The sequence below is a fragment of the Symphalangus syndactylus genome, chromosome 5 (genome assembly GCF_028878055.3).
Source record: "Symphalangus syndactylus isolate Jambi chromosome 5, NHGRI_mSymSyn1-v2.1_pri, whole genome shotgun sequence".
Taxonomy (NCBI): domain Eukaryota; kingdom Metazoa; phylum Chordata; class Mammalia; order Primates; family Hylobatidae; genus Symphalangus; species Symphalangus syndactylus.
In genome coordinates this window covers 150,213,114-150,237,091 of record NC_072427.2, presented here as the reverse complement: position 1 = coordinate 150,237,091, position 23,978 = coordinate 150,213,114, and the positions used below count along the sequence as shown (strand labels likewise).

The 23,978-nt window shown below is 41.5% G+C and overlaps 1 protein-coding gene across 6 annotated transcripts in view; it reads left to right on the top strand.

The window, feature by feature from the left end:
- Positions 1–23,978, top strand: part of GALNT8 (polypeptide N-acetylgalactosaminyltransferase 8) — a 78,713-nt gene that overhangs the window by 15,982 nt on the left and 38,753 nt on the right. For all 6 annotated transcript variants that reach the window (XR_008658071.2, XM_055281023.2, XM_055281024.2 and 3 more), the window contains 6 exons: positions 3,339–3,522; positions 4,254–4,451; positions 4,969–5,083; positions 20,137–20,322; positions 22,439–22,576; positions 23,437–23,532. Coding sequence is in view for 5 of the 6 variants with exons in the window: in XM_055281023.2 (XP_055136998.2) it covers positions 3,339–3,522; positions 4,254–4,451; positions 4,969–5,083; positions 20,137–20,322; positions 22,439–22,576; positions 23,437–23,532 (917 nt within the window). In the remaining variant the exon portion in view is untranslated. The remainder of the gene's footprint in view (positions 1–3,338; positions 3,523–4,253; positions 4,452–4,968; positions 5,084–20,136; positions 20,323–22,438; positions 22,577–23,436; positions 23,533–23,978) is intronic.

Genomic DNA, 23,978 nt, shown 5'->3' with positions numbered 1-23,978 from the left:
ATTGGAGGCAGAATATGTTCCTTCTCTGAGGATCTTTAAGTACCAGTTAGGTTATTGTACCTTCAACCTGTCTCTCAGGAGAGAGAGCAAACAAAATGACTGCTTAAACCTTCTTTTTTAGACTTCCACACTAAAAATACTTATATTCATCCTTTGCATACCTTCGTCTTTTTTTATTTCCAATGTAACTAAACAAAAAATAAGAAGGTACAATTTTTAGAGCAAAATTCCACTGAAAACCAAATAAAAGAGACTGGTTTCATTCATTTCTGGGCATGGAGACTGGTACTGAGTTGCACACCTGGTTTTCCGAGCCAAAAATAGGAGCATGATTAGAAAGACCTCTGCCTTGGACTTCTGAAAACACTCTGGCTCTGCTCCCTGCCTGAGACAACCTCAGGCAAGTCCCCTCACCTCTTTAGGACTCAGGGTCTTCATGAGGCAAACACAAGAGTTGAGCTGGAATACTGTGAAAGATATCTTTTTCTGTGAAAAACAAAAAACAAAAAACAAAAAAACAAAATACTATACTCTGTGGCCTATACGCTATGTTCCATGGGGTGTAAATAAGACTTAATTCAGGATTTTTTTCCTGTGGAACAATAAAATAAAAAAATACAAGATTACAAACACAGGGTAGACACATAAAGAAAACCCAAAGCTTTCTTATTGTTCTAAACTGCACTCCATTATAACACATTCCTCTCATTTAGGTCTGAAACTCATGTTTGTTTTCCACAGAGGTGATTTGTTTGGATGATCACAGAAAAGGGGACTGTCAGCCATTCTTTGGTGTTACAGGGACAGGAATTAGAGAGTCTCTGTCGTTAACCACAAAAACACCAGCCAAATTGAGCCTACGCTGAGCATAACTCAAATATCTGTTTTATGTTAAACAGGAGAATAAATGGAAGTCTCTACCATGCCTACTGAAAGAGAAACTCACTATCCATGTGAATTTGGGGGCAAGTGACTCAACCGCTTCTCACCTCAGTTTCTGCATCTGTAACATCAGGAAATAATGGTGCCTACCTGATAGGACCACTTTTGGGATTAAATAGTATGTGTAAAGGCCTCAGGAGAGAGCCTGTTGCCATTACATGCTAGCTAGTGTTCTGCTCCTCGCTTATCTCAGTATTATTTGTAGTACTTTTGAAATGCCACAATCTGGTGCCAGAGGTTTGCCTCCTTTCTGTCTTTCCCTAGATGTTAAGTTTTATTCACATCACTCAAATATTTTGAGCTTAAATGTTAAATGTCACTCAAATGTTAAATGAGGTGTAAGCTTTTTAAAAATTATATCAAGGTAGGTGGAATACTGTATTTTCTCCCTAATTTTAGGAAAATTTCACAATCAACAACTACGTGTTGAGTTTCTACCATGTACTAGCCACTGGGCAGGGAGGAGGATGTCAGAGAGTTCAAGTTTCCATCTTAATTAATGAGGCAAGACACATCTGTGGAAAGATACCTCAATGTGTGAAGAAGAATGTGATAAACCGAGTGAACTGTCAGTGAGCGAAAGAAAGCACGGTGTGGGGGTGGGGGGTGTGATGATCTAAGGAGGGTTCCTGGAGGAGGCAGGCTTGGATTGGGACTTGAAGGCTTCATAGGATTTGAGACAGCAGAGAAAAACGAAGGAAGACTGGGAAACTGGGTTGGGGTGGAGAACTAGGGAGTGCCGAAAGAATGGTGTGAACAAAAACGAGGAATCCAGAAGCACCCTGAGCTGACCAGCTTGGGATAATAGGTTTTGGGGAGGAGACCAGTAGGAGGGCAAAGCTGGGAAGGGAGCATAGGTTGTCTTCAGAAAACCCATCGAGGCATCCTTAATTTTTGTGCTATATGATAGGCATTATTTTTCAGGAGGTGACTCAATCTATGGCTCATAAAAATTTGGAGTTGGAAGGGTCCTGACTATTTGGTACTTTTCTTGAAAATTTTTAATGTATTTTTTTTTCTAAAAAAGAGACAGAGTCTCACTCTGTTGCCCAGGCTGGTCTCAATCTCCTGGGTTTAAGCACTCCTCTGCCTCGGGCTCCCAAAGTGCTGGAATTACAGGCATGAGCTACCATGCCCACTATGGTACTTTTCTTTAAGTTGAGGAAACAGGCACATCCAATGGGAAGTGACACAGAATGATGTAGTGACTGAATTAGAATCTAGATATTCAGGTTCAGTGGCACCTCCTGTGGATTACTGACTAAAAGTAGTGCCTGGGTAAGTGTACAGACTGGCAACCTTGGCTACCCCAGCTTACTCCCAGAGGAAGCAAACAGCCTTAGACATACTGGCCCTGCTTAGCACCTTCAATAATTGAGACAATTACTCTTGAGTGCAGCAGATCTAAAAGGGGGTAAATTTTACTGCCATAGTCACTTAGGTGTTGGTTCCAGGTCTTGATCACTCTAGGCCTCACAAATATGCTCTTCTTTTGAGAGAGGAATCAGCAAGAATCTCATTCCTTGGATATGGGGAGAGAGGAGAGGGAGGGAGGACTTGATAAACCCAACCCGGTACTCACAGAGTTCTTGAGACACTGTGTTCTGGTGGCTAAAAACAGCACAGGTTCACATCCAGGGCATGCCACTTACTAGATACGTGACTTGGAAAAGTTTTTAAAACTCTTTGTGCCTCAGTTTCTTTATCTGTAAAGTGGGGATATTGTAGTGCCTACCACATGTGAGGAAGTCAGTGGTAGGCTGAGCCCAAGAACAAAGCCATAGACAAGCTTTATTAAAAGAGAGGGAAGAGAGGGAAGAAAACTACCTGTAAACAATCTAGGAATAGTGAATCTTGTTTGCATAATTTTTGGGCTAAATTTACTAGCTAGAAGCTGGCAAAGAGATTAATCTGTGCATTCTGTCCCAGTTGGTCCTTAAGTAGGTCAACTGGGAATATCTAAAACAAAACAATTTTCGTCATTTATGGATTCTCCAGAGTCTTGAGAGTTTAGCTATGAAGATGTTCCAGGCCTTCCTGCAGTGTTTTCCATCAACCTCTGCACCTCAGGCTAGATCTGTCCTACTCATTCTCTCAAGAACTTCTCAACGTGAAAAAGCACTTATAACAGTGCCTGACACGTAGTAAGCAGTATTATCATTTTAAGATAGTTTAACTGTGAGGGAAAGGAAATTAGGAATGATCACAGTACACCTCAGGTGAAAGGGAAAAGAGAGGCAGGTGCAGGGGAAATACTACTTATTTTCTAGTTGACTCTTAGAATTGCCCATTTTATGCTGGAGGTAGTCCAGCCACTAATATATGATAGTATAAAACTTTTGTATCACGTTGATTGTTGCACTCAGAATTTCTATAGGTGTGCACTTGATTGACAGGAGAACTAAAGGAACACTTGGATGAGAAGATTAAGCTTTACAACCAGAAGTATCCAGGACTACTGAAAATAATACGGCATCCTGAGAGGAAAGGTCTTGCTCAAGCCCGCAACACTGGCTGGGAAGCTGCCACAGCAGACGTGGTCGCCATCTTGGATGCTCACATTGAAGTCAATGTTGGGTGGTAAGGCTCAAAGAGGCTAATTCTTCTGGAAAGGGCAGAGAGGAGATATTGTGCATGCACTGAACACAAGGCAGTATACTGTGGACAGAGGGAAAGCCAGCATCAGGCCTTAAATAAAGGGAATCTCCAAAAGAGTATGCTTTTATGCAGGGATTTTGCTTGGCTAAGAGAAGTAGCATGGTGAAGAGCATTGACAGTTGCATCATAATGCTGACTTTGCCAAATGCTTTGTGAATTTGAGTAAGTCACTTCACTTAACTAGACATTGTGTCTTTAACTGTAAAGATTAGGAGATTAGCCTTTGGTTATTTTAAAGATTTTTCCCCAGCCCTGAAATTACATAATAAAATAAAGAGAACTATGTTCTTTAGAGAATGTGGAGAATCAGACAGGAAAGAAGGATCATTTTGGAAACAGGGAGAACCAAGAGATAACGTAAATTCAAGGAGTAATATACATACTGATAATGCTGCTTCACAACGGCCTGGGGGTGTTACTTGGGTAATAATTTCAAACCTGTTCTTGATGCGCGTTGGCTGCTAGCAGCTTCAGCTATCCCGAAAGGTACAGAGGTTCTCTGGACTCTAGAGAGTTCTACTCACAACCCAGTACAGCCTAAATGGAGGAGGTACTCAATGTCAGGGGAAGGTGCTTGGAACAGCTTTATCTGCTCTCCCCTACTGCTTGTCCTCACATCCAAGCTGGGCTTGCTGCAAACACTCTTCTTCTAGGGCAGAGCCAATCTTGGCTCGGATTCAGGAAGACCGCACCGTGATTGTGTCTCCTGTGTTTGACAACATTCGTTTTGACACCTTCGAACTGGATAAGTATGAACTGGCAGTTGATGGGTTTAACTGGGAACTCTGGTGCCGCTACGATGCACTCCCACGAGCCTGGATTGATCTGGATGATGTCACTGCCCCAGTGAAGTAAGTCTGAGGAGGTTCAGGGACCTTGAGTAGCATGTGGGAAGGCAGGACTGAACTGAATGGATTTTGTTTATCTTTGGTAGTAGTAATTGGGGTGATGTGGAAGGAGGGGAGGGGATGAGGTGAAGGACAAGGGATAGAGGGAAAAAACCCCAATAAGTTACCCCGGTTAAGAAATCACAGACACTTTGGGATATTTAGAGACTTTCAGGCAAAAATCAAGCAAAACATTTAAAATTTTGGAAAACATTTGGGCCACTTCAAGCTTTAGCAGGCTATGAAGTAAGGATACCTAGAAGAAAAAGATGTAATTTCAATATATTTTCAGAAGGGTTATGATAACACAGTGGGCCAGGGAAAGCTACATGCACTTAGTCCTGCCTGAGAGTTGAGGGAAGGCCTTCATGATAAGAACAGACTTAGGTAGAGTTCTGAAGCCCAAATAATCATTGAGCATCCCACCCCTCGCCTCCGCTCCTTATGGAGAGATTAGTGACTCTTGCTGTGTGCTCTGTAGGAGTCCTTCAATCATGGGCATCCTGGCTGCTAACAGGCACTTCCTGGGAGAGATCGGGTCTCTGGATGGTGGAATGCTCATCTATGGAGGAGAGAACGTGGAGCTTAGCCTGAGGGTGGGTACATTTCCCTTCTCTTTATGGGACAAAGCAGAAAGGGGAATAACAGAAAGGTAGTAGGACCCCTGGAATCCTAGAACAAGGCTGAATGTCACTGGCTCAAAGGTGGATACATTCTCATGTTTCCAGGCAACTGGGCCAAGGACGGGGGCAATAGGACTTCTGGAGTGGACACTCCTGGTATAGCCCATATAATCTGGGAGGTGGGGTGGGAAGGGGTCAAGTTGGGATTGAATAAATAGATGTCCATATTTCACTTGAGGACTCTGGGCATTTTTCAAGCGTCTCTTGGGATAAACTTAACCTTGGAGCAGACAGTTCTCTAGAAGGCCAAAGACAGCAAAAACAGGAGTGGGCAGCGTGACCAGGGAATGCAGACGTGTGGGCAGCCAGCCTGCTTCTGTACTCACAGCCAGAGCAGCTGACGTGATAGCCTGAGTTTGTGCTGAGATATAGTCTAATCTAAGACAAATAGCCAGGTTTTTACCATTATATAATTGAAATCCTCAAACCCGGCCAGTCACGGTGGCTCACACCTGCAATCCCAGCACTTTGGGAGGCTGAGGCAGGGAGACTGATTGAGCCCAGGAGTTCAAGGCCAGCCTGGGCAACATGGTGAAACCTTGTATCTATTAAAAAAGAAAGAAAAAGAAAAAATAAATCCTCAAACCAGTGCTAGTTCTGACCAACTTCTGTGTGTCTGGAAAAATACTGGCTTCACACTTCAGCAGTGATGCCTCTTGTCTGCCCCTGACAGCTTCCCATGCTTGTTTAGGTTAAATGAACAACCTAAATTAAAAAAAAATTAAATTTTAAATTTTTGTGGGTACATTGTAGGTGTATATATTTAGGGCGTGCATGTGATGTTTTGATATAGGCATGCAATGAATAATAATCATGTCAGAGAATGGGGTATCCATCCCCTCAAGCATTTATCGTTTGTGTTAGAAATAATCCAGTTATATTCTTTTAGTTATTTTAAAATGCAAAATTAAATTATTATTAACTATAGTCATCCTATTGTGCCATCAAATAGTAGGTCTTATTTGTCTTATTCATTCTTTGTAACTATTATTTTTGTACCCATTAACCATCCCCATCTCCCCCAACTACCCTTCCTGGCCTCTGGTAACATCCTTCTACTCTCTATGCCCATGAGTTCAATTGTTTTGATTTTTAAATTTCACATGTAAGTGAGAAATACAGTGTTTGTCTTTCTGTGCCTGGCTTATTTCACTTAACATAATGATCTCCAGTTCCATCCATGTTGTTGCAAGTGACAGAACCTCATTCTTTTTTTTATGGCCAAATAGTACTCTATTGCATACTACATTTTCTTTATCCATTCACCTGTTGATGGACACTTAGATTGCTTCCATATCTTGGCTGTTGTGAACAGTGCTGCAACAAACAAAAGAGTGCAGATATCTCTTTGATTTACTGATTTCCTTTCTTTTGGGTATATACCCAGCAGTGGGATTGCTGGATCATATGGTAGCTCTATTTTTATTTGTTTTCTGAGGAACCTACAAACTGTTCTCCATAGTGGTTGTACTAATCTACATTCCCACCAACAGTGGATGAGGGTTCCCTTTTCTCCACATCCTCTCCAGCATTTTTATTGCCTGTCTTTTGGATATAAGCCATTTTAACTGGAGTAAGATGATATCTTACGGTAGTTTTGATTTGTATTTCTCTGATGATCAGTGATGTTGGGTATCTTTTCACATGCCTGTTTGCCATTTGTATGTCTTCTTTTGAGAACTGTGTATTCAAATCTTTTGCCCATTTTTGGATTGGATTATTAAATTTTTACCTATAGAGTTGTTTAAGCTCCTTACATATTCTGGTTATTAATCCCTAGTCAGATGGGTAGTTTGCAAATATTTTCTCCCATTTTGTGAGCTGTCTCTTCACTTTGTTGATTGTACCTTTTGCTGTGCAGAAGCTTTTTAACTTGATGTTATTCCATTTGTCAATGTGTGCATTGGTTGCCTGTGCTTGTGGGGTACTGCTGAAGAAATCTTTGCCCAGACCAGTGTCCTAGAGATTTTCCCTACTTTTTTTCTTGTAGTAGTTTCATAATTTGAGGTCTTAGATTTAAGTCTTTAATCTATTTTCATTTTATTTTTGTATATGGTAAGAGATACAGACTTACTTTCATTCTTCTGCATATGAATATCAAGTTTTCCCAGAACCATTTATTGAAGAGACTGTCTTTTCCCCACTGTATGTTCTTGGCACATTTGTCGAAAATGAGCTCACTATAGGTGTGTGGATTTGTTTCTGGGTCCTTTATTGTGGTTCATTGGTCTATGTGTCTGTTTTTATGCTAGTACCATGCTGTTTTAGTTACTATAGCTCTGTATTATAATTTGAAGTCAGGTAATGTGATTCCTCCAGTTTTGTTCTTTTTGCTAGGCATGGCTTTGGTTATTCTGGGTCTTTTGCAGTTCCACATAAATTTTAGAATTGTTTTTTCTATTTCTGTGAAGAATGGCATTTTGATAGGGATTGCATTGAATCCGTATATTGCTTTGGGTAATATGGACATTTTAATAATATTGATTCTTCCAATCTATGAACATGAAATATCTTTCCATTTTTTGGTGTCCTCTTCAATGTTTTTCATCAGTGTTTTATAGTTTTCATTTTAGAGATATTTTTTACTTCTTCACTTAATTCCTAGGTATTTAATTTTATTTGTGGTGATTGTAAATGGAATTACTTTTAAAAATTTCCTTTCAGATTGTTCACTATTGGCATAGAAATGCTACTGATTTTTGTATGTTGATTTTCCATCCTGCAACTTTACTGAATTTATCAGTTCTAATAGTTTTTTGGTGGAGTCTTTAGGTTTTCCCAATATAAGATTATGTCATCTGCAAACAAGGATAACTTGAGCTTCATCCATTCCAATTTGGATGCCTGTATTTATTTCTCTTGTCTAATTGCTCTAGCTAGGACTTCCAGTAGTACACTGAATAACAGTGGTGAAAATGGGCACCTTTGTCGTGTTCCAGATTTTAGAGGAAAGGCTTTCAGTTTTTCCCTGTTCAGTATGATATTAGCTGAGGGTCTGCTGTATGTAGCTTTTATTATGTTAAGGTATGTTTCTTCTATACCTAGTTTTTTGAGGGGTTTTAAATCATGAATAGATGTTGGATTTTATCAAATGCCTTTTCAGCATCAATTGAAATGATCACATGGTTTTTGTCTTTCATCCTGTTAATATGATGTTTCACACTGATTGATCTGCATATGTTGAACAATCCTTGCATCCCAGGGATAAATCCCACTTAGTCATAATGAATGACCTTTCTAATGTATTGTCAAGTTCAGTTTGCTAACATTTTGCTGAGGATTTTGTGCCAATATTCATCAGAGATATTGGCCTGTAGTTTTCTTTTCTTTTTTTTTTTTTTAACGTGTTTTTGTCTTGTTTTGGTATGAGGGTAATACTGGCCTCATAGAATGAGTTTGGAAATGTTCCCTTCTCTATTTTTTGGAAAAATTTAAGTAGGATTGGTATTAGTTTTTCTTTAAATGTTCGGTAGAAATCAACAGTGAAACCACTGAGTCCCAGGTTTTCCTTTACTGGGAGACTTTTTATTACAGCTTTGATCTCATTACTTGTTATTGTTCTGTTCAGGTTTGGAATATTTTTCCTGGTTCAATCTTGAACCAGGTTCAATATATCTAGGAATTTGTCCATTTCTTCTAGATTTTCCAATTTATTGGCATACAGTTGCTTATAGGAGCCGTTAATGTTCCTTTAAATTTATGCAGTATCAGTTGTAATGTCTTTTTCAATTCTGATTATATTTATTTAGATATTCTGTCTTTTTTTCTTAGTCTGGATAAAGGTTTGTCAATTTTGTTTAACTTTTCAAAAAACCAATTTTTTGTTTCATTGATTTTTTGTATTTTTTATTTCAATTTCATTTATTTCTACTCTGATCTTTATTATTTCTTTTTTATTTTTTAACTTTCATTTTAAGTTCAGGGGTACTAGTGCAGGTTTGTTATATCAGTAAACTTGTGTCATGGTAGCTTATTGTACAGATTATTTAATCACTTAGATATTAAGCCTAGTCTCCATTAGTTATTTTTCCTGGTCTTCTCCCTCCTCCCACCCCCCACTCTCTGAAAGGCTTCAGCATGAGTTGTTCCCCTCTTTGTGTCCATGTGTTCTCATCATTTAACTTCCACTTAAAAGTGAGAACATGTGGTATTTGGTTTTCTGTTCCTGTGTTAGTTTGCTAAGGATAATGGCCTCCAGCTCCATCCACGTCCTTGCAAAGGGCATGATTTCATTTTTTATGGCTGCATAGTATTCCTTGGTGTATATGTACCACATTTTCTTTATCCAGTCTATCATTGATGGGCATTTAGGTTGATTTCATGTCCTTGCTATTGTGAATAGTTCTACAATGAACATACATGTGTATGATTTATAATCCCTTGGGTATATACCTAGTAAAGGGATTGCTGGGTTGAATGGTATCTCTGTCTTTAGATCTTTGAGGAATCATCACACTGCCTTCTACAATGGCTGAACTAATTTACACTCCCATCAACAGTGTACAAGCATTCCTTTTTCTTCACAACCTTGCCAGCATCTGTTATTTTTTTCTTTTTAATAATAACTACCTGACTTCAAACTATACTACAGGGCTACAACAACCAAAACATCGTGGTACTGGTACAAAAACAGACAAATAGACCAATGGAACAGGACAGAGAACCCAGAAAAAAGACCACACACCTATAACTATCTGATCTTCAACAAACCTGACAAAAACAAGCATGAGGAAAGGATTCCCTATTCAATAAATGGTGCTGGGATAACTGGCTAGCCATATGCAGAAGATTGAAACTGGACCTCTTCCTTATACCATATACAAAAATTAACCCAAGATGGATTAAAAACTTAAATGTAAAACCCAAAACTATAAAAACCCTGGAAGACAACCTAGGCAGTACCATTCAGGACATAGGGACGGGCAAAGATTTCATGACAAAGATGCCAAAAGCAATAGCAACAAAAGGAAAAATTGACAAATGAGATCTATTAGTTATTTTCTATTACAATTTTGGGTTTGGTTTCCTCTTGCTTTTCTAGTTCTTTAAGATGCATCATTAGATTGTTTGAAGTTTTTACTCTTTTTGATATAGGCACTTAGAGCTATAAACATCCCTCTTAGTACTGTTTTTTGCTACATTCCATAGGTTTTGGTATGTTGTGTTTCCATTATCATTTGTTTCAAGAAATTTTCCAATTTCCTTCTCAATTTCTTCATTGACTCACTGGTCATTCAGGAGAATATTATTTAATTTCCATTTGTCTGTATAGTTTCCCAAATTTCTCTTGTTATTGATTTCTAGTTTTATTCCACTGTGGTCAGAGAAGATGCATGCTATTATTTTTATTTTTCGAATGTTTTAAGACTTATTTTGTGACCTAACATATGGTCTGTCCTTGAGAATGATCCATTTGCTGAGGAGAAGAATGTGTATTCTGCAACCACTGGATGAAATGTCTAGAAATATCTATTAGATACATTTTGTCTATAGTACAGATTAAGTCTGATGTTTCTTTGTTGATTTTTCTGTCTGGAAGATCTGTCCAGTGCTGAAAATAGGATGTTAAAGTCTTCAGCTATTATTGTATTGGGGCCTATCTCTGTATTTAGCTCTAATAATATTTGCTTTATATATCTGGATGCTCCAGTGTTGGGTGCATATATATTTAAAATTCTTATAGCCTCTTGCTAAATTGACCCCTTTGTTATTAGATAGTGTCCTTCTTTGTCTCTTTTTATAGTTTTTGTCTTGAAATCTATTTTGCCTGATATAAATATAGCTACTCTACTTTGTTTTGGTTTCCATTGGCATGGAATATCTTTTTCCATCCCTTTATTTTCAGTTTATGTGTGTTTTTATAGGTGAAACATGTTTCTTATAGGCAACAGATCAGTGGGTCTTGTTTTTTCATTCATTCAGCCACTCTATGTCTTGATTGGAGAGTTAAGTCCATTTACATTCAATGTTATTACTGATAAGAAAGGACTTACTTCTGCTATTTTGTTATCTGTTTTCTGATTGTTTTGTGGTCTTTTCTTTCTTGTTTCTTTTTTTTCCTGTCTTCCTCTAGTGAAGGTGATTTTCTCTGTTGATATGATTTAGTTTCTTGCTTTTTATTTTTTTGTTTATCTGTTGTATGTTTTTTGGTTTGGGGTTTTCATGAGGCTTGCAATACTATCTTATCACCCATTATTTTAAGATGATGACAGCTTAACACTATTTGCATAAACAGACAACCAAACAATTGAAAAAAAAAACTAATAAAAACTCTACACCTTGACTGTCCCCCTGCTTTTTAACTTTTCATTGTTTCTATTTATATCTTACTGTACTATGTCTTGAAAAGGTTTTGTAGTATTATTGTTGATTGATTCATTATTTAGACTTTCTATTTAGGATAAGAGTAGTTTATATACCACAGTTACAGTGTTATAATATTCTTTTTTTTTTTTTTTTTTTTTTTGAGACGGAGTCTCGCTCTGTCGCCCAGGCTGGAGTGCAGTGGCGCGATCTTGGCTCACTGCAAGTTCCGCCTCCCAGGTTCACGCCATTCTCCTGCCTCAGCCTCCCGAGTAGCTGGGACTACAGGTGCCTGCCACCACGCCCGGCTAATTTTTTTTGTATTTTTAGTAGAGACGGGGTTTCACCGTGGTCTCAATCTCCTGACCTCGTGATCCGCCCGCCTCGGCCTCCCAAAGTGCTGGGATTACAAGCGTGAGCCACTGCGCCCAGCCAGTGTTATAACATTCTGTGTTTTTCTGTGTACTGACTATTACCAGTGAATTTTATCCTTATAGATGATTACTTATGGCTCGTTAACATCCTTTTCTTTCTGATTGAAGTACTCCCTTTAGCATTTCTTGTAGGATAGGTCTGGTGTTGCTGAAATCCTTCAGCTTTTGTTTGTGTGGGAAAGTCTTTATTTCTCCTTCATGTCTGAAGGATATTTTCACTGTATATATTGTTCTAGGGTAAAAGTTTTCCCTTCAACACTTTACATATGTCATGTCACTCTCTGCTGGCCTGTAAGGTTTCCACGGAAAAGTCTGCTGCCAGAAAGTATAGGAGCTGCATTGTATGCTGTTCTCTTGCTGCTTTTAGAATCGTTTCTTTATCCTTGATCTTTGGGAGTTTGATTATTAAATGCCTTGAGGTAGTTTTCTTTGGGTTAAATCTGCTTAGCGTTCTGTAACATTCTTGTACTTGGACATTGATATCTTCCTCTAGGTTTGGGAAGTTCTGTGTTGTTATCCCTTTGAATAAAGTTTCTTCCCCTATCTCTTTCTTTACTACCTCTTTAAGGCCTATAACTCTTACATTTGTCCTTTTGAGGCTATTTTCTAGATCCTGTAAGCTGCTTCATCGTTTTGTATTCTTTTTTCTTTTATCTCCTCTATGTATTTTACAAATAGCCTGTCCTCAAGCTTACTGATTCTCCCTTCTGTTTGACCAATTCTGCTATTAAAAGACACTGACGCATTCTTCAGTATGCCAATTGCATTTATCAGCTCCAGAATTTCTGCTTGATTGTTTTTTATTATTTCCATCTCATTGTTAAATTTATCTGATAGAATTCTGAATTCCTTCTCTAATTATCTTGAATTTCTTTGAGTTTCCTCAAAACAGCTATTTTGAATTTTCTGTCTGAAAGGTCCCTTGTCTCTGTTTTTCTAGGATTGGTCCCTTAGTTCATTTGGTGAGATCATGTTTTCCTGAATTATCTTGATACTTGTAGATGTTCTTCTGTGTCTGAGCGTTGAAGAGTTAGTCTACTTATTCTAAGTAAAGACTACTTATTGTAGTCTTTACTGTCTAGGCTTGTTTGTACCCATCCTTCTTGGGAAGGCTTTCCAGATATTCAAAAAGACATGGTTGTTATGATCTAAGCTATACCTGCTTTAGGGGGCACCCCAAGCCCAGTAATGCTGTGGTTCTTCCAGACTCATAGAAGTACCACCTTGACGGTCTTGGACGAGATCCGGGAGAATTCTCTGGATTACCAGGCAGAGACCCTTGTTCTCTTCCCTTACTTTCTCCCAAACAAATGGAATCTCTCTCTCTCTCTGTTCTGAGCTACCTAAAGCTGGGGGTAGAGTGACACAAGCAACCCCGTGACTACCACCACTATGACTGCTCTGGGTCAGACCTGAAGCTAGCACAGAACTGGGTCTCACTCAAGTCCTGCTGTAACCACTCACTGTATACCTCCTATGTTCCCTTGAGACCCTGGTGCTCTACAATCGGTAGGTGGCAAAGCCAGGACACAGGACACAGGACAAAGGCCTGTGTCCTTCCTTTTGGGGCCGTGTGTTCCTCCAGGTCCCAAGTAGGTCCAGAGGTGCTGTCTGGCAGTCAGACACTAAAGTAAAATACCTTAAAAGTCTACCTCATGTTTTATTATATTGTGACTGAGCTAGACTGAGCTGGCACTCAAACCACAAGACACACTCCTTCCCACTCTTCCCTCTTCTTTCCAAAGTTAGAGGCCAGTGCCACCACAGGCCCACAGGGAGTACTGCCAGACTACCACTCATGTTCCCTTAGGGCCCAAGGACTCCCAAGTTAGCGTATGATGTATGCTGCCTGGCTTAGGACTCACCCATCAGGGAAGTGGGCTCCCTTCTGGCCTAGAGCAGGTCCAGAAATGCCATCTAAGAGTCAAGTCCTGGAATCGGGGACCCCCAAGAGACTGCTTGGTGTACTACCCACCTGTGGCCGAGCTGGTACCTAAAGCCAGCAAGTCTCAGAGACTCACCCAAGGCCCTCAAGGTAGTATTGGGTATTGCTGCTAGTTGTTCAAGGTCCCAGGGCTCTTCACCTGGCAGGTGATAAATGCTGCCAGGACTGGGTCCTTCCCTTCAAGGAAGTGAGCTCCCTTCTGGCCCAGGGTGTGTTTAGAAATGTCATCTGGGAGCTAGGGCCTGGACCAGGGACCACACAACTCTGACTGATTCCCTAGCCTGCTGTAGCTGAGCTGGTATCCAAGATGCAGTCAAAGTCCTTCTCACTTCTCCCTCCTGTCTCCTCAAGTGGAAGGAAGGGGTCTGTTTTGGAGCTGCAAGTTGTGCATCCTGGGGTTAGGGGACGGGTAATGCCGGTACTGCCTTAGTGGCCCCAATTGATGTTTCAGTAGGTTGTGTGACCTGCCTCCCCACCCCCAATCCACTGTCTCTGGGCCCAGTTCAGCACTAGGATTCCCCTAATAGTTGCCTGGACTGCGTTTCAGGCTTACTTAGAGACTCAGAGTACTTTAGCCTGGTGGCAAGGTTTGTGGGAACTCATGGTCCTACTTCTGGGATTAGTGATTTCCCTCTAGCTAGGGCTGGTTTAAATGCTCCCTCTTTGGGTGGGCATCAGCTGAGTTTGGTTCAGTTTTCCTTTCTGCTCTAACAGGACAGCACTGAGTTCAGCGCCTCACAGTGGCTGTGCTCTTCCTCCCCCAACACACAGAAATGCTGTCTACACCATGCTGCAGCTACTGGGGATGGGGGACGGGTAGCATCAGTGATTCACTCCTTCCTTTCTCCCTCTTCAGTGCCTCTTTCAGCACTATGAAGTTAAAATATGAGTGCTGTGAGTGCCCACCTGATTTTTGGTTCTTATGAAGGTGCTTTGCTTGTGTAGATAGTTGTGAAATTTGTATCCTTGTCAGGGGGATGATTGGTGGAGCCTTCTATTCCACCATCTTGCTCCATCACCTCTCCCAACCTGAATTTTTGTGCTCTATAAGGGAATTCAGGATACAAACCAAGAAAAATAGAGAAATTACAAGAGCAGATTCAAAATGTGTCAGTGTATTGGTTAACTCTTGCCAAAAAATGTCATGCAATAAATCAACCCAAACTCAGTGCCTTAAAGCAGCAATAATCAATTCTCACAGATTTGCAGATCCAGCTGGCTTGGATGGAGTGGCTGTGTTCCACACGTGTTCACTCTGGGACTGAGGCAAATGTGGGATAGCAGCTACCTAGGACAGAAAGCTCTTCTTATGGTGTGTAAGAGGGCAAATGCGACCATGTGAAGTCTCGTAAGGCCTAGGTTTAGAAGCAGCAAACGATTTCAGAGTAAGTCACATGGCCAACCCTAAAATGGTGTGAAGAATTAGGGCCAATAAATTTCATGCATCAGAATCAATTTAGAAGAGGTTTTGTGGATAAAATATCATTTCCACGGTATCTCTTTTATCTTTTTGGTATAATCTACAGGGCCTCATTAGAAGGGGCTGGCCCAGGGGTTTGTGATTGTTCTTGGTAGCTCATCTTCTTTCGTCTTCCAGCCTCAGGCCAAACTCTTAAAAGAGGCAATGGAAAGTAGTGGAAATTACACAGGTGTTGGAGACAGACAGACTTAAGTCAAAATCCTGCTTTGCCTCTTAAGAGTTTTTGTGTAACATACAAGCCCTCTAAGCCATACCTGCTGCATTAAGCACCTAGTATGGTGAGTGACACACGGTTTACACTCAATAAATGTTTAACGGTAAAAATGACAATAATAAGAATGTCAGGGTGGCATTGTAACAAACACTGACCCTGAGTTGTAATGCTGCCTCTGCTAACTCACTGTGGACTAAGCTTCTATATGATGACCTTTATTCCCCCCCCAAGCCCTGAAATTCTGTGCTTGTGACAAGGTGATCTCTGGTCCACTGTGGTGTCTGGAGGAACAAAGTAATTTCCCATCTAGAGTTTATTTCATTCCACTCTCTTTAATTTCTTTCTAACTGAAACTAATGACCCCATAGCCATGTACTGTACCCAGTAAGGACCCACTCAGGACTCCACATTTAATGTTAACAAATGAATTTTGAGTCTTGTCGGGGTTATACCTTAAGCCATAATCATTCTTTGGCAGAGAAAACTAACTTTTTTTGGATGGTGGTTGATATGGTTAGGCTTTGTGTCCCCACTCAAATCTCAAATTATATCCCCATAATCCCCAAGTGTCAAAGGAAGAGACCAGGTGGAGGTCACTGGATCATGTTGAGAGGGTTTCCCCCAGGTTGTTCTCCTGATGGTGAGTGAGTTTTCACAAGATCTGATGGTTTTGTAAGTGTTGGTAGTTCCTCCTGCATTCATTCTCCTTCCTGCCGCCTTGTGAAGAAGGTGCCTTGCTTCCCCTTTGCCTTCTGCCGTGATTGTAATTTTCCTGAGGCTTCCCTAGCCATGCTGAATTGTGAGTCAATGAAACCTCTTTCCTATATAAATTACCCAGTCTCAGGCAGTTCTCTACGGCAGTGTGAAAACAGACAAATACAGTAGTCTGATCAGTTTTCCCATTTGTGAAATGAAGAGCATTTTGTTTAATGTACCTCATAAGAATGATGGTATAGTCACGATGTAATAATGAATTTTATATAATTTTATAAAGATATTAATTAGAATGCTCATTCAGCTTCTCTGACAGAGGCTAAAATAACAGAAGCTTCAACATGATAGAAATTGATTTCTCTTTCCTATAACAGTTTGAACATAAGCAGTTCAGGATTGATACGGCAGCTCTAGGGTGATAGGGACCAAGACTTTTATTTGGTGGTCCTGCCACACTCAACACCATATTTGTATTCTAGCCAGTAGGAAGAGAAAAGGGGGAAAGAGAGAGAGCAAGCTCTTTCTTTTTAAGAGCACTACCTGAAAGTTGTGTATATTGTTTCTTTTCACATTCTGTTGGCCATTACCTAGTTACATGGCCACAGCTGTGTGTGAAGGAGTCTGGGAAATACAGACTTTAGTTACTGGGTTATGTACCCAGATGTTTCCTCTATCACTGTAGATGTAGAGCAGAATAGACACTGGGAGTACAAGTGCTCTCTAACACAAAAAATATAAATGCAAAAATAATTACTGTATTTATGGTACTTAGCGAAGTCTTGAGAATGACCCTAGTTACACTGTGGCTGGGTTTTCCTACCTACCAGCGCTTTAGGTGAATTCCCCGATTCTTCAACTTCAGACCCAAAGTCCTCATTATTTCTGAGTTCCTTATGCTTTGTTCTCTCCTTCTGCACCTAGGCTGAGTCTCTCTGTTTTCATTCTCCCAAACACACATAGAACACTGCCATTTCAGTTTCTACGCCATTCTATTTCTTTTAATATTTTGTGATTTTTAAAATGGACTTTGCTTAAAATATAGGGTCATCCTTTTCCTTTTTTTTATGGATCGAGCAGTTCTACCCATATCCAGCTTCTTGGTTTGTGTGTGACTATTTGCCTTTTAAAACTTCTAAGCATTTACTAGGATCTTTCTCCAGTAGCAAATCCTTGAACGTCAGAGCTGCATGGAGTGCTTTATTCTGACATCTAGTGGCCATGGCAGGGATGGTGCTCATCAATGTGTGTAAATGGAGATGATTGCGTAGGAAAGGTTAAGAAGTGAGATGATGGGTAGGAAAGAAAAAACAGCACTTGTTGAACACCTCGTATATTTCACGCACTGTGCCAGAACTGAACATGTAACTTCCTGGGTTCACAATGCAGCTCTTGTCATTTACTAGCTGGTAAACATGGGCAGGTTACTTAAAGGGAGATACCTGTATGGTGAGGATTAAATTTATGGAAAGTATTAGGACAGTATATAGCACAAAGTAATATATTATTATCAGCAGAAGCTTAATATCTCTGTGTGTGTCTGTGTGTGTGTGTGTGTGTGTGTGTGTGTGAGAGAGAGAGAGAGAGAGAGAGATGATGGAAGGAATTTGGCAAGTGGGAATAAATTTGGAGAGCAGAGTTTGAAAACTTTTGGGCAAAGCTAATTATGGGCATTACTTCATAAATGGCAACCTTTTTTTTTCTTTTGAGACAGAGTCTTGCTCTGTTTGCCAGGCTGGAGTGTGGTGGCACAATCTAGGCTCATTGCAACCTCCACCTCCCAGGTTCAAGTGATTCTCCTGCCTCAGCCTCCTGAGTAGCTGGAATTACAGGTGCACACCACCACACCCAGCTAATTTTTGTATTTTTAGTAGAGATAGCGTTTCACCAGGTTGGCCAGGCTGGTCTGAAATTCCTGACCTCAAGTGATCTGCCTGCCTCGGCCTCCCAAATTGCTGGGATTACAGGCATGAACCACCACACCTGGCCTCAGCAATCTTGACTTTTAACTTGAATTTAAGATTTCTTATGAGAACAATCAATTTTTCTCCCTGAATTCATGTGAGTTGAAAACCTCCATCAGCTAGGAAAATTGGAGTAAGGTTATATTTGGATTTTTGAATGTTTGGCTAGAGAGAATAATAATATCTGAGTGCAACCTGGATATAACCTCCACATGATTCTGGGGGCCAATGAGGAGAGCCAGAGAAGGATAATGAAAGAAAATGTGTCCTTCAAGTTTTCTCAGAGGCTGCCATAACTGATTCCTTGTTACATCATTTAATCCCGGTGAAAACTCAAATAGTGGCTGTGCCCTTATAGCAGATGATTAAATTAAGGGTCAACTTATTCCATCATTGCACACCTGGTAGCTAGAGGCAAAACACTCTAGCTGCCAGGTGTGCAATGATGGAACCAGAATTTGAACATAGGTCAGTCTGATTTCAAAGCCTTGCTTTTTTTTTTTTTTTTTTTTTTTTTTTTACTCCATTGTTCTGGGAAATTGGGTGCAAAGGAAGGGGAATCTAGGGTTTTAAGAAGTGGAGAAAAGGATGAAAACAATTTGGAAGTCAGATAATGAGACTGACTACTCAGTTGGGTACTCTTTTGGTAAGTTAACTGAACCAGCGGGGCCTAAGCTACACACTGTTATCTCAGGCACTCCCATTGGCATGAGTGTGGTAGGTTGCTAGCCACTGCTATGGGCTAATTACCTCCCCGAAACTGCAGCTCACTTAGGCAACCGTGAAGAGAAGACGCAGGAGACATCACATCGATCCAACATGATTAAATAGTCCTATTAGCTACTGAGATGAACATCATATTTTCTAAGCTCAATATTAGAATGTGTGTTTTGACAAGTGTGTTTTGTACCCATCAGGATGGTAAAAATGAATATTTGTAATTGGGTCATAAGCCATTTGGTCAAGTTCCACAAATAAGTTATCTATTGCTGTATAACAATGTTATCACCAGCTTAGTGTTTTAAAGCAAGATGCATTCATTATTTCACAGTTTCTGTGGGTCAGCGGTCCATGCACAGTTTAGCTGGGTCTTCTATAAGGCCGCCATCAAGGTGTCAGCCAGAGTTAGATTCTCATCTGGGCTCCACTGGGGCAAGATCTACTTTCAAGCTCACATTATTATTGGCAATATTCAGTTCTTTGAAGTCTTCCAGGCTGAGGAAGCATTCACTTTATGCTGGGTATCGGTTGGAAGGCACTCTTAATGTCTTCCCTTTTCGTGTGTTAGCTGACAACATGGCAGCTTCCTTCTTCAAAGCCAACAAGAGAGAGCATCTCTTGGCAAAATGGACTCTACAGTCTTATGCAGTGTATTCATGATCCATGTGATCAAGCACATCCTGCTATCTTTGCCATATTCTGTTGGTTAGAAGCAGGTCACAGGCCCACACTCAAGGGGAAGGGATCAGGCGAGGCTGTAGACACCAGGAGGAGGGGTCATGGGGTCACTTTGGCATCTGTCTGCCACATTGCCCTTTGTCTAGCACGCAGGCAGAGAAGGGGCATGAGGGAACTTAGTGCAGTGAGAATGGATCAGGGCATGGCACCTCTCAGGACATGGGCATTTTCCTTGGGGATAAAGGAGCAGAGGCAGCCCCTCCTTTGGTCCATGTAGGAGGACTTCCTGAAAGAAGTATGATTTCAGGAGTTGTTTGAATGACAGGAGAGAAGCAGTTCAGTAGACTTCTAAGGAAAGATTATTTAGATAAGAAGGTTAGGAGGCAATATAAAGGCAGGAGTGGGAGAACTGAGCTTACATTCTTTAAAAGCAGTTCTAAAATGTAGTCTTCTTGTGTCAATAAGCTATGCAATTCATTGGCTGTGAAGCACAGGTGATTTTTTATCTCTTCTGCAGGTGTGGCAGTGTGGAGGGAAGATCGAGATTTTGCCCTGCTCCCGGATTGCTCACCTAGAGAGACACCACAAGCCCTATGCCTTGGATCTCACGCCTGCCTTGAAGCGCAATGCTCTGCGAGTGGCCGAAATCTGGATGGATGAGCACAAACACATGGTCTACTTGGCCTGGAACATACCTCTCCAGGTGAGCCATGGAATTGAACAGCAGCACGGAAGAATGAAAGAGGAGGAGGTGGTGGTTATGTAATGGGGGGGGATAAAGCAAAAGTGGCATCGCAGCCCTAAAGAATTAGGGTAAGGTCCTGATGGTGTGATAATAATGGCTCTTAACATTTATGTAACAGTATAGTACTGTATTCTGGACCCTTCTATATATTAACTTATTAGCCATCACAACATATGTAGGGGATAGGTTTTATTTTTATTATTCTAAATTTTACAGATGAGGAAGCTGAGGCACAGAGAGTTGGAAGAAACTTGTTTAAGATAATGCAGGGAGTAAGATTCAAACCAAGGAAATCTGGCCTCTAAGTTCCATGTTCTTCATCTCTCTTTTAAAATGGGAGATATAAACATAACAAGTATGATGTGGGGTGGTGGGAGAAGGCACTGTAATCTTGTTGGATGCCCAAGAATGAGGATAGCACTCTTTTTTAAGTTTTTTTTTTGGTAGAGATAGCGTCTTGCTATATTGCCCAGGCTGGTCTGGAACTCCTAGCCTCCCAAAATCTTGAGTTTGAAAGTGTTAGCCCCTGCACCCAGCCAAGGATGGCCTTCTTAGCTAAGCCCACATCTTATACACTGGCTGCTTAAGGTCATGCTGTGCTATCTCATGTCCCTGAGTTCTGGCTCCGGGCTAGAGCATGTGGAGCTGTGTTGGCCCACAGGGAGGAGTCATCTCATTGACAAACTCATCCTTCCATCATAGTGGGTTCTAATGTAGCCCCCAGAAAGCCAGGGAGTCAGGATGGTGGATAACTGTGGGTGGACCTAGAAGAGAAATTCTGGAAGGACTCCTAGGGTCAGGAGCCAGGTTAACACTGGGATCACTAGGTCTGGAGATTGTAAAAATGTGCAGAAATGCCTGAGCCTTCTTTATAATTTAAAGATACCAAAATGCTTCCTTTCATAATCCAAGCTGCCAATAACCTCTTACAGTTGGATCATTGTTTGAAGAGAGATGGGTAAGGGTTGATTCTGATGTCCCAGTATACGAAGGTATGATAGGAAAACAAGTACCCTCCAGGACATCCCTAGCTTTTTTATTTCCACACAGTCATATTGTGACTGTCCCAAGCTATACAAAGAGTTGTCTGTAAAATACTGAACCATCAAAGGATGATCTAAATTTTTACATGGGATGATCCAAAATGAGCCCCAAAGGAAGATTCTGGGAAGAGGGCAGATACACAAGTGGTTTCTGCTTTTTCTAATTTGCCTCTTTAGTATTATTTTACATTGATTCACCACAAATATCACTTCTAAAAAAGTCTCTTTTAATCTCCAAATCTTGGTATTAGAGTATTCCTTCCAAAAGCCTTTTCTGGCCATATCATGAGAAGTATGTTGGGTTGTGTTGATGTAAATATCATCTCAAACAGGAGCAATCTGTGTAAGCTTATGAGGAGAGAGAAACCTGAGTGGCCCCACTATGCAGGCCTTGAAGGAGCAGAATTTGAAAGAGCAGAATTTTCTAGGGTTTAAGGTTTTTCCACTTTCTCTGGAAATATAAAATATCAAGGTTACTTCACAGGCTATCAGAAAAATACTCAGTTCCATCATGCGTGGTCCATACCCACTGGTGGAGTGAAGGAGCTGTTAAAAGAAAAACTTCAGCCAAATTAAATTTAAAGGAGTTTAACTGAGCAATGAATGATTCGCAAATGGGGCAACACCCAGAATCACAGCAGATTCAGAGACTCCAGTGCAGCCATGTGGTGGAAGAAGATTTATAGACCAAAAAAAGGGAAGTAACGTACAGACATCGGAAGTGAGGTACAGAAACAGCTGGATTGGATTGGTTACAGCTCCGTGTTTGCCTTATTTGAACACAGTTTGAACAGTGGACAATGGATGAATGGCTGAAGTATGGTTGCTGGGATTGGCCAAGACCCAGCTGTTGTTACAGATGCATAGTCCTAAGTTAGGGTTTCCATCTTGTCTATCTATTAAGATGGGTTGCAGTTCGTCCACAAGGACTCACATATAGAAATATGGAGTCCTTCTCAGGCCATATTTAGTTCGCTTTAACAGAGCTTTCATGAATCAAAGCACAGAAACACTTGATGTTTTATTTACAGAACTCTGGAATAGATTTTGGAGACATTTCTTCCAGAATGGCACTCCGGGAAAAACTGAAATGTAAAACTTTTGACTGGTACCTGAAAAATGTTTATCCACTCTTGAAGCCAATCCACACCATCGTGGGCTATGGAAGAGTATGTATTATGAAATTGCACTTTGGATTTTAAATGTTTGACTGTGAAAGACAGTGCAGCCTGAATCCTGTGATTGCCTGTCCTGCCCAAGACGCCCTTCCTACCTCCGCTTTTTCCTCAGCTCTTTGCCCTTAACCCTCTCAGTTTCCTTTTGTCCCTTGCTCCCCAATCCCCATCTCTTTTCCTTCTCTCTGCTTCTACACCCCTTTAAAACTGTAGCTCTGGCGGTGCGCGGTGGCTCACGCTTGTAATCCCAGCACTTTGGGAGGCCGAGGCGGGCGGATCACGAGGTCAGGAGATCGAGACCACGGTGAAACCCCGTCTCTACTAAAAATACAAAAAAATTAGCCAGGCGTGGTGGCGGGCGCCTGTAGTCCCAGCTACTCAGAGAGGCTGAGGCAGGAGAATGGCGTGAACCTGGGAGGCGGAGCTTGCGGTGAGCCGAGATCGCGCCACTGCACTCCAGCCTGGGCGACAGAGCGAGACTCCGTCTCAAAAAAAAAAAAGAAAAGAAAACCGTAGCTCTTGCCTGGACCCCTCCCCCCTCTCCCATTTCTCCACCAGCTGCAGCCATTGATCTTGCCCACCTGAACTCTGCAGAGGCGCCCCTCCCTGTGTGTGTGGTGATGGTCTGAGGTGATGGGTGTTTCCAGGATGTGGGCAGCGCAGCAGCGCCTCCCTTCGGCATTGGTCTGTTTCCCAGTGCTTAGAAAATGCCTGCCAGGATTCCAGCCCTCTGCTCCTTGTGGCTGGTCGTTCCTGGTGTCCTCGGTGTGTTGGGGAAAATGTAGGCCCTGGGAGGGATGGGGCCTCATTCTCTGCCCTTTCTAACAGTGTTGCCGTGTGTTTTGTCCCTTCAGATGAAAAACCTGTTGGATGAAAATGTCTGCTTGGATCAGGGACCCGTCGCAGGCAACACCCCCATCATGCACTACTGCCATGAATTCAGTTCACAGGTATCTTCCACAATCTTCCTGGCCCTGCCGGGGCAAGTCTGTCGTGGCTCAGCCCCTGGTAACATTTGCTGGGTCTGAACTCCCTGATAGGTGATGGGGAGGCAGGAGAGGAGCATCCTGGGTAAGGGCGAAACCCTGACCGGCACTTGTAACTGAGCACGTCTTAGCTTCTTCAGAAAGCCATGGCGACGTAGTTCCATTTCAGTTACAGGGAGAACAGGTAGAAAGGCTATGCTCTGTCACATTCATTCTCCATGGTGATATTTGCATTGACAGTCACCTCTGGTCCCTTCCTTTTCCCCTCCTCACGCTGCTTCCGCCATCTTCTCACTGCTACTGGAAAGCCTGGGAAAGTGGACAGGCGAAGCCACCTGTGCTTCTCCCGTAGAGAAGGAAACAGCTAGAGAGGATGGAGGCTGAGCAGATGCTCCTCCAAGGGATGGAAG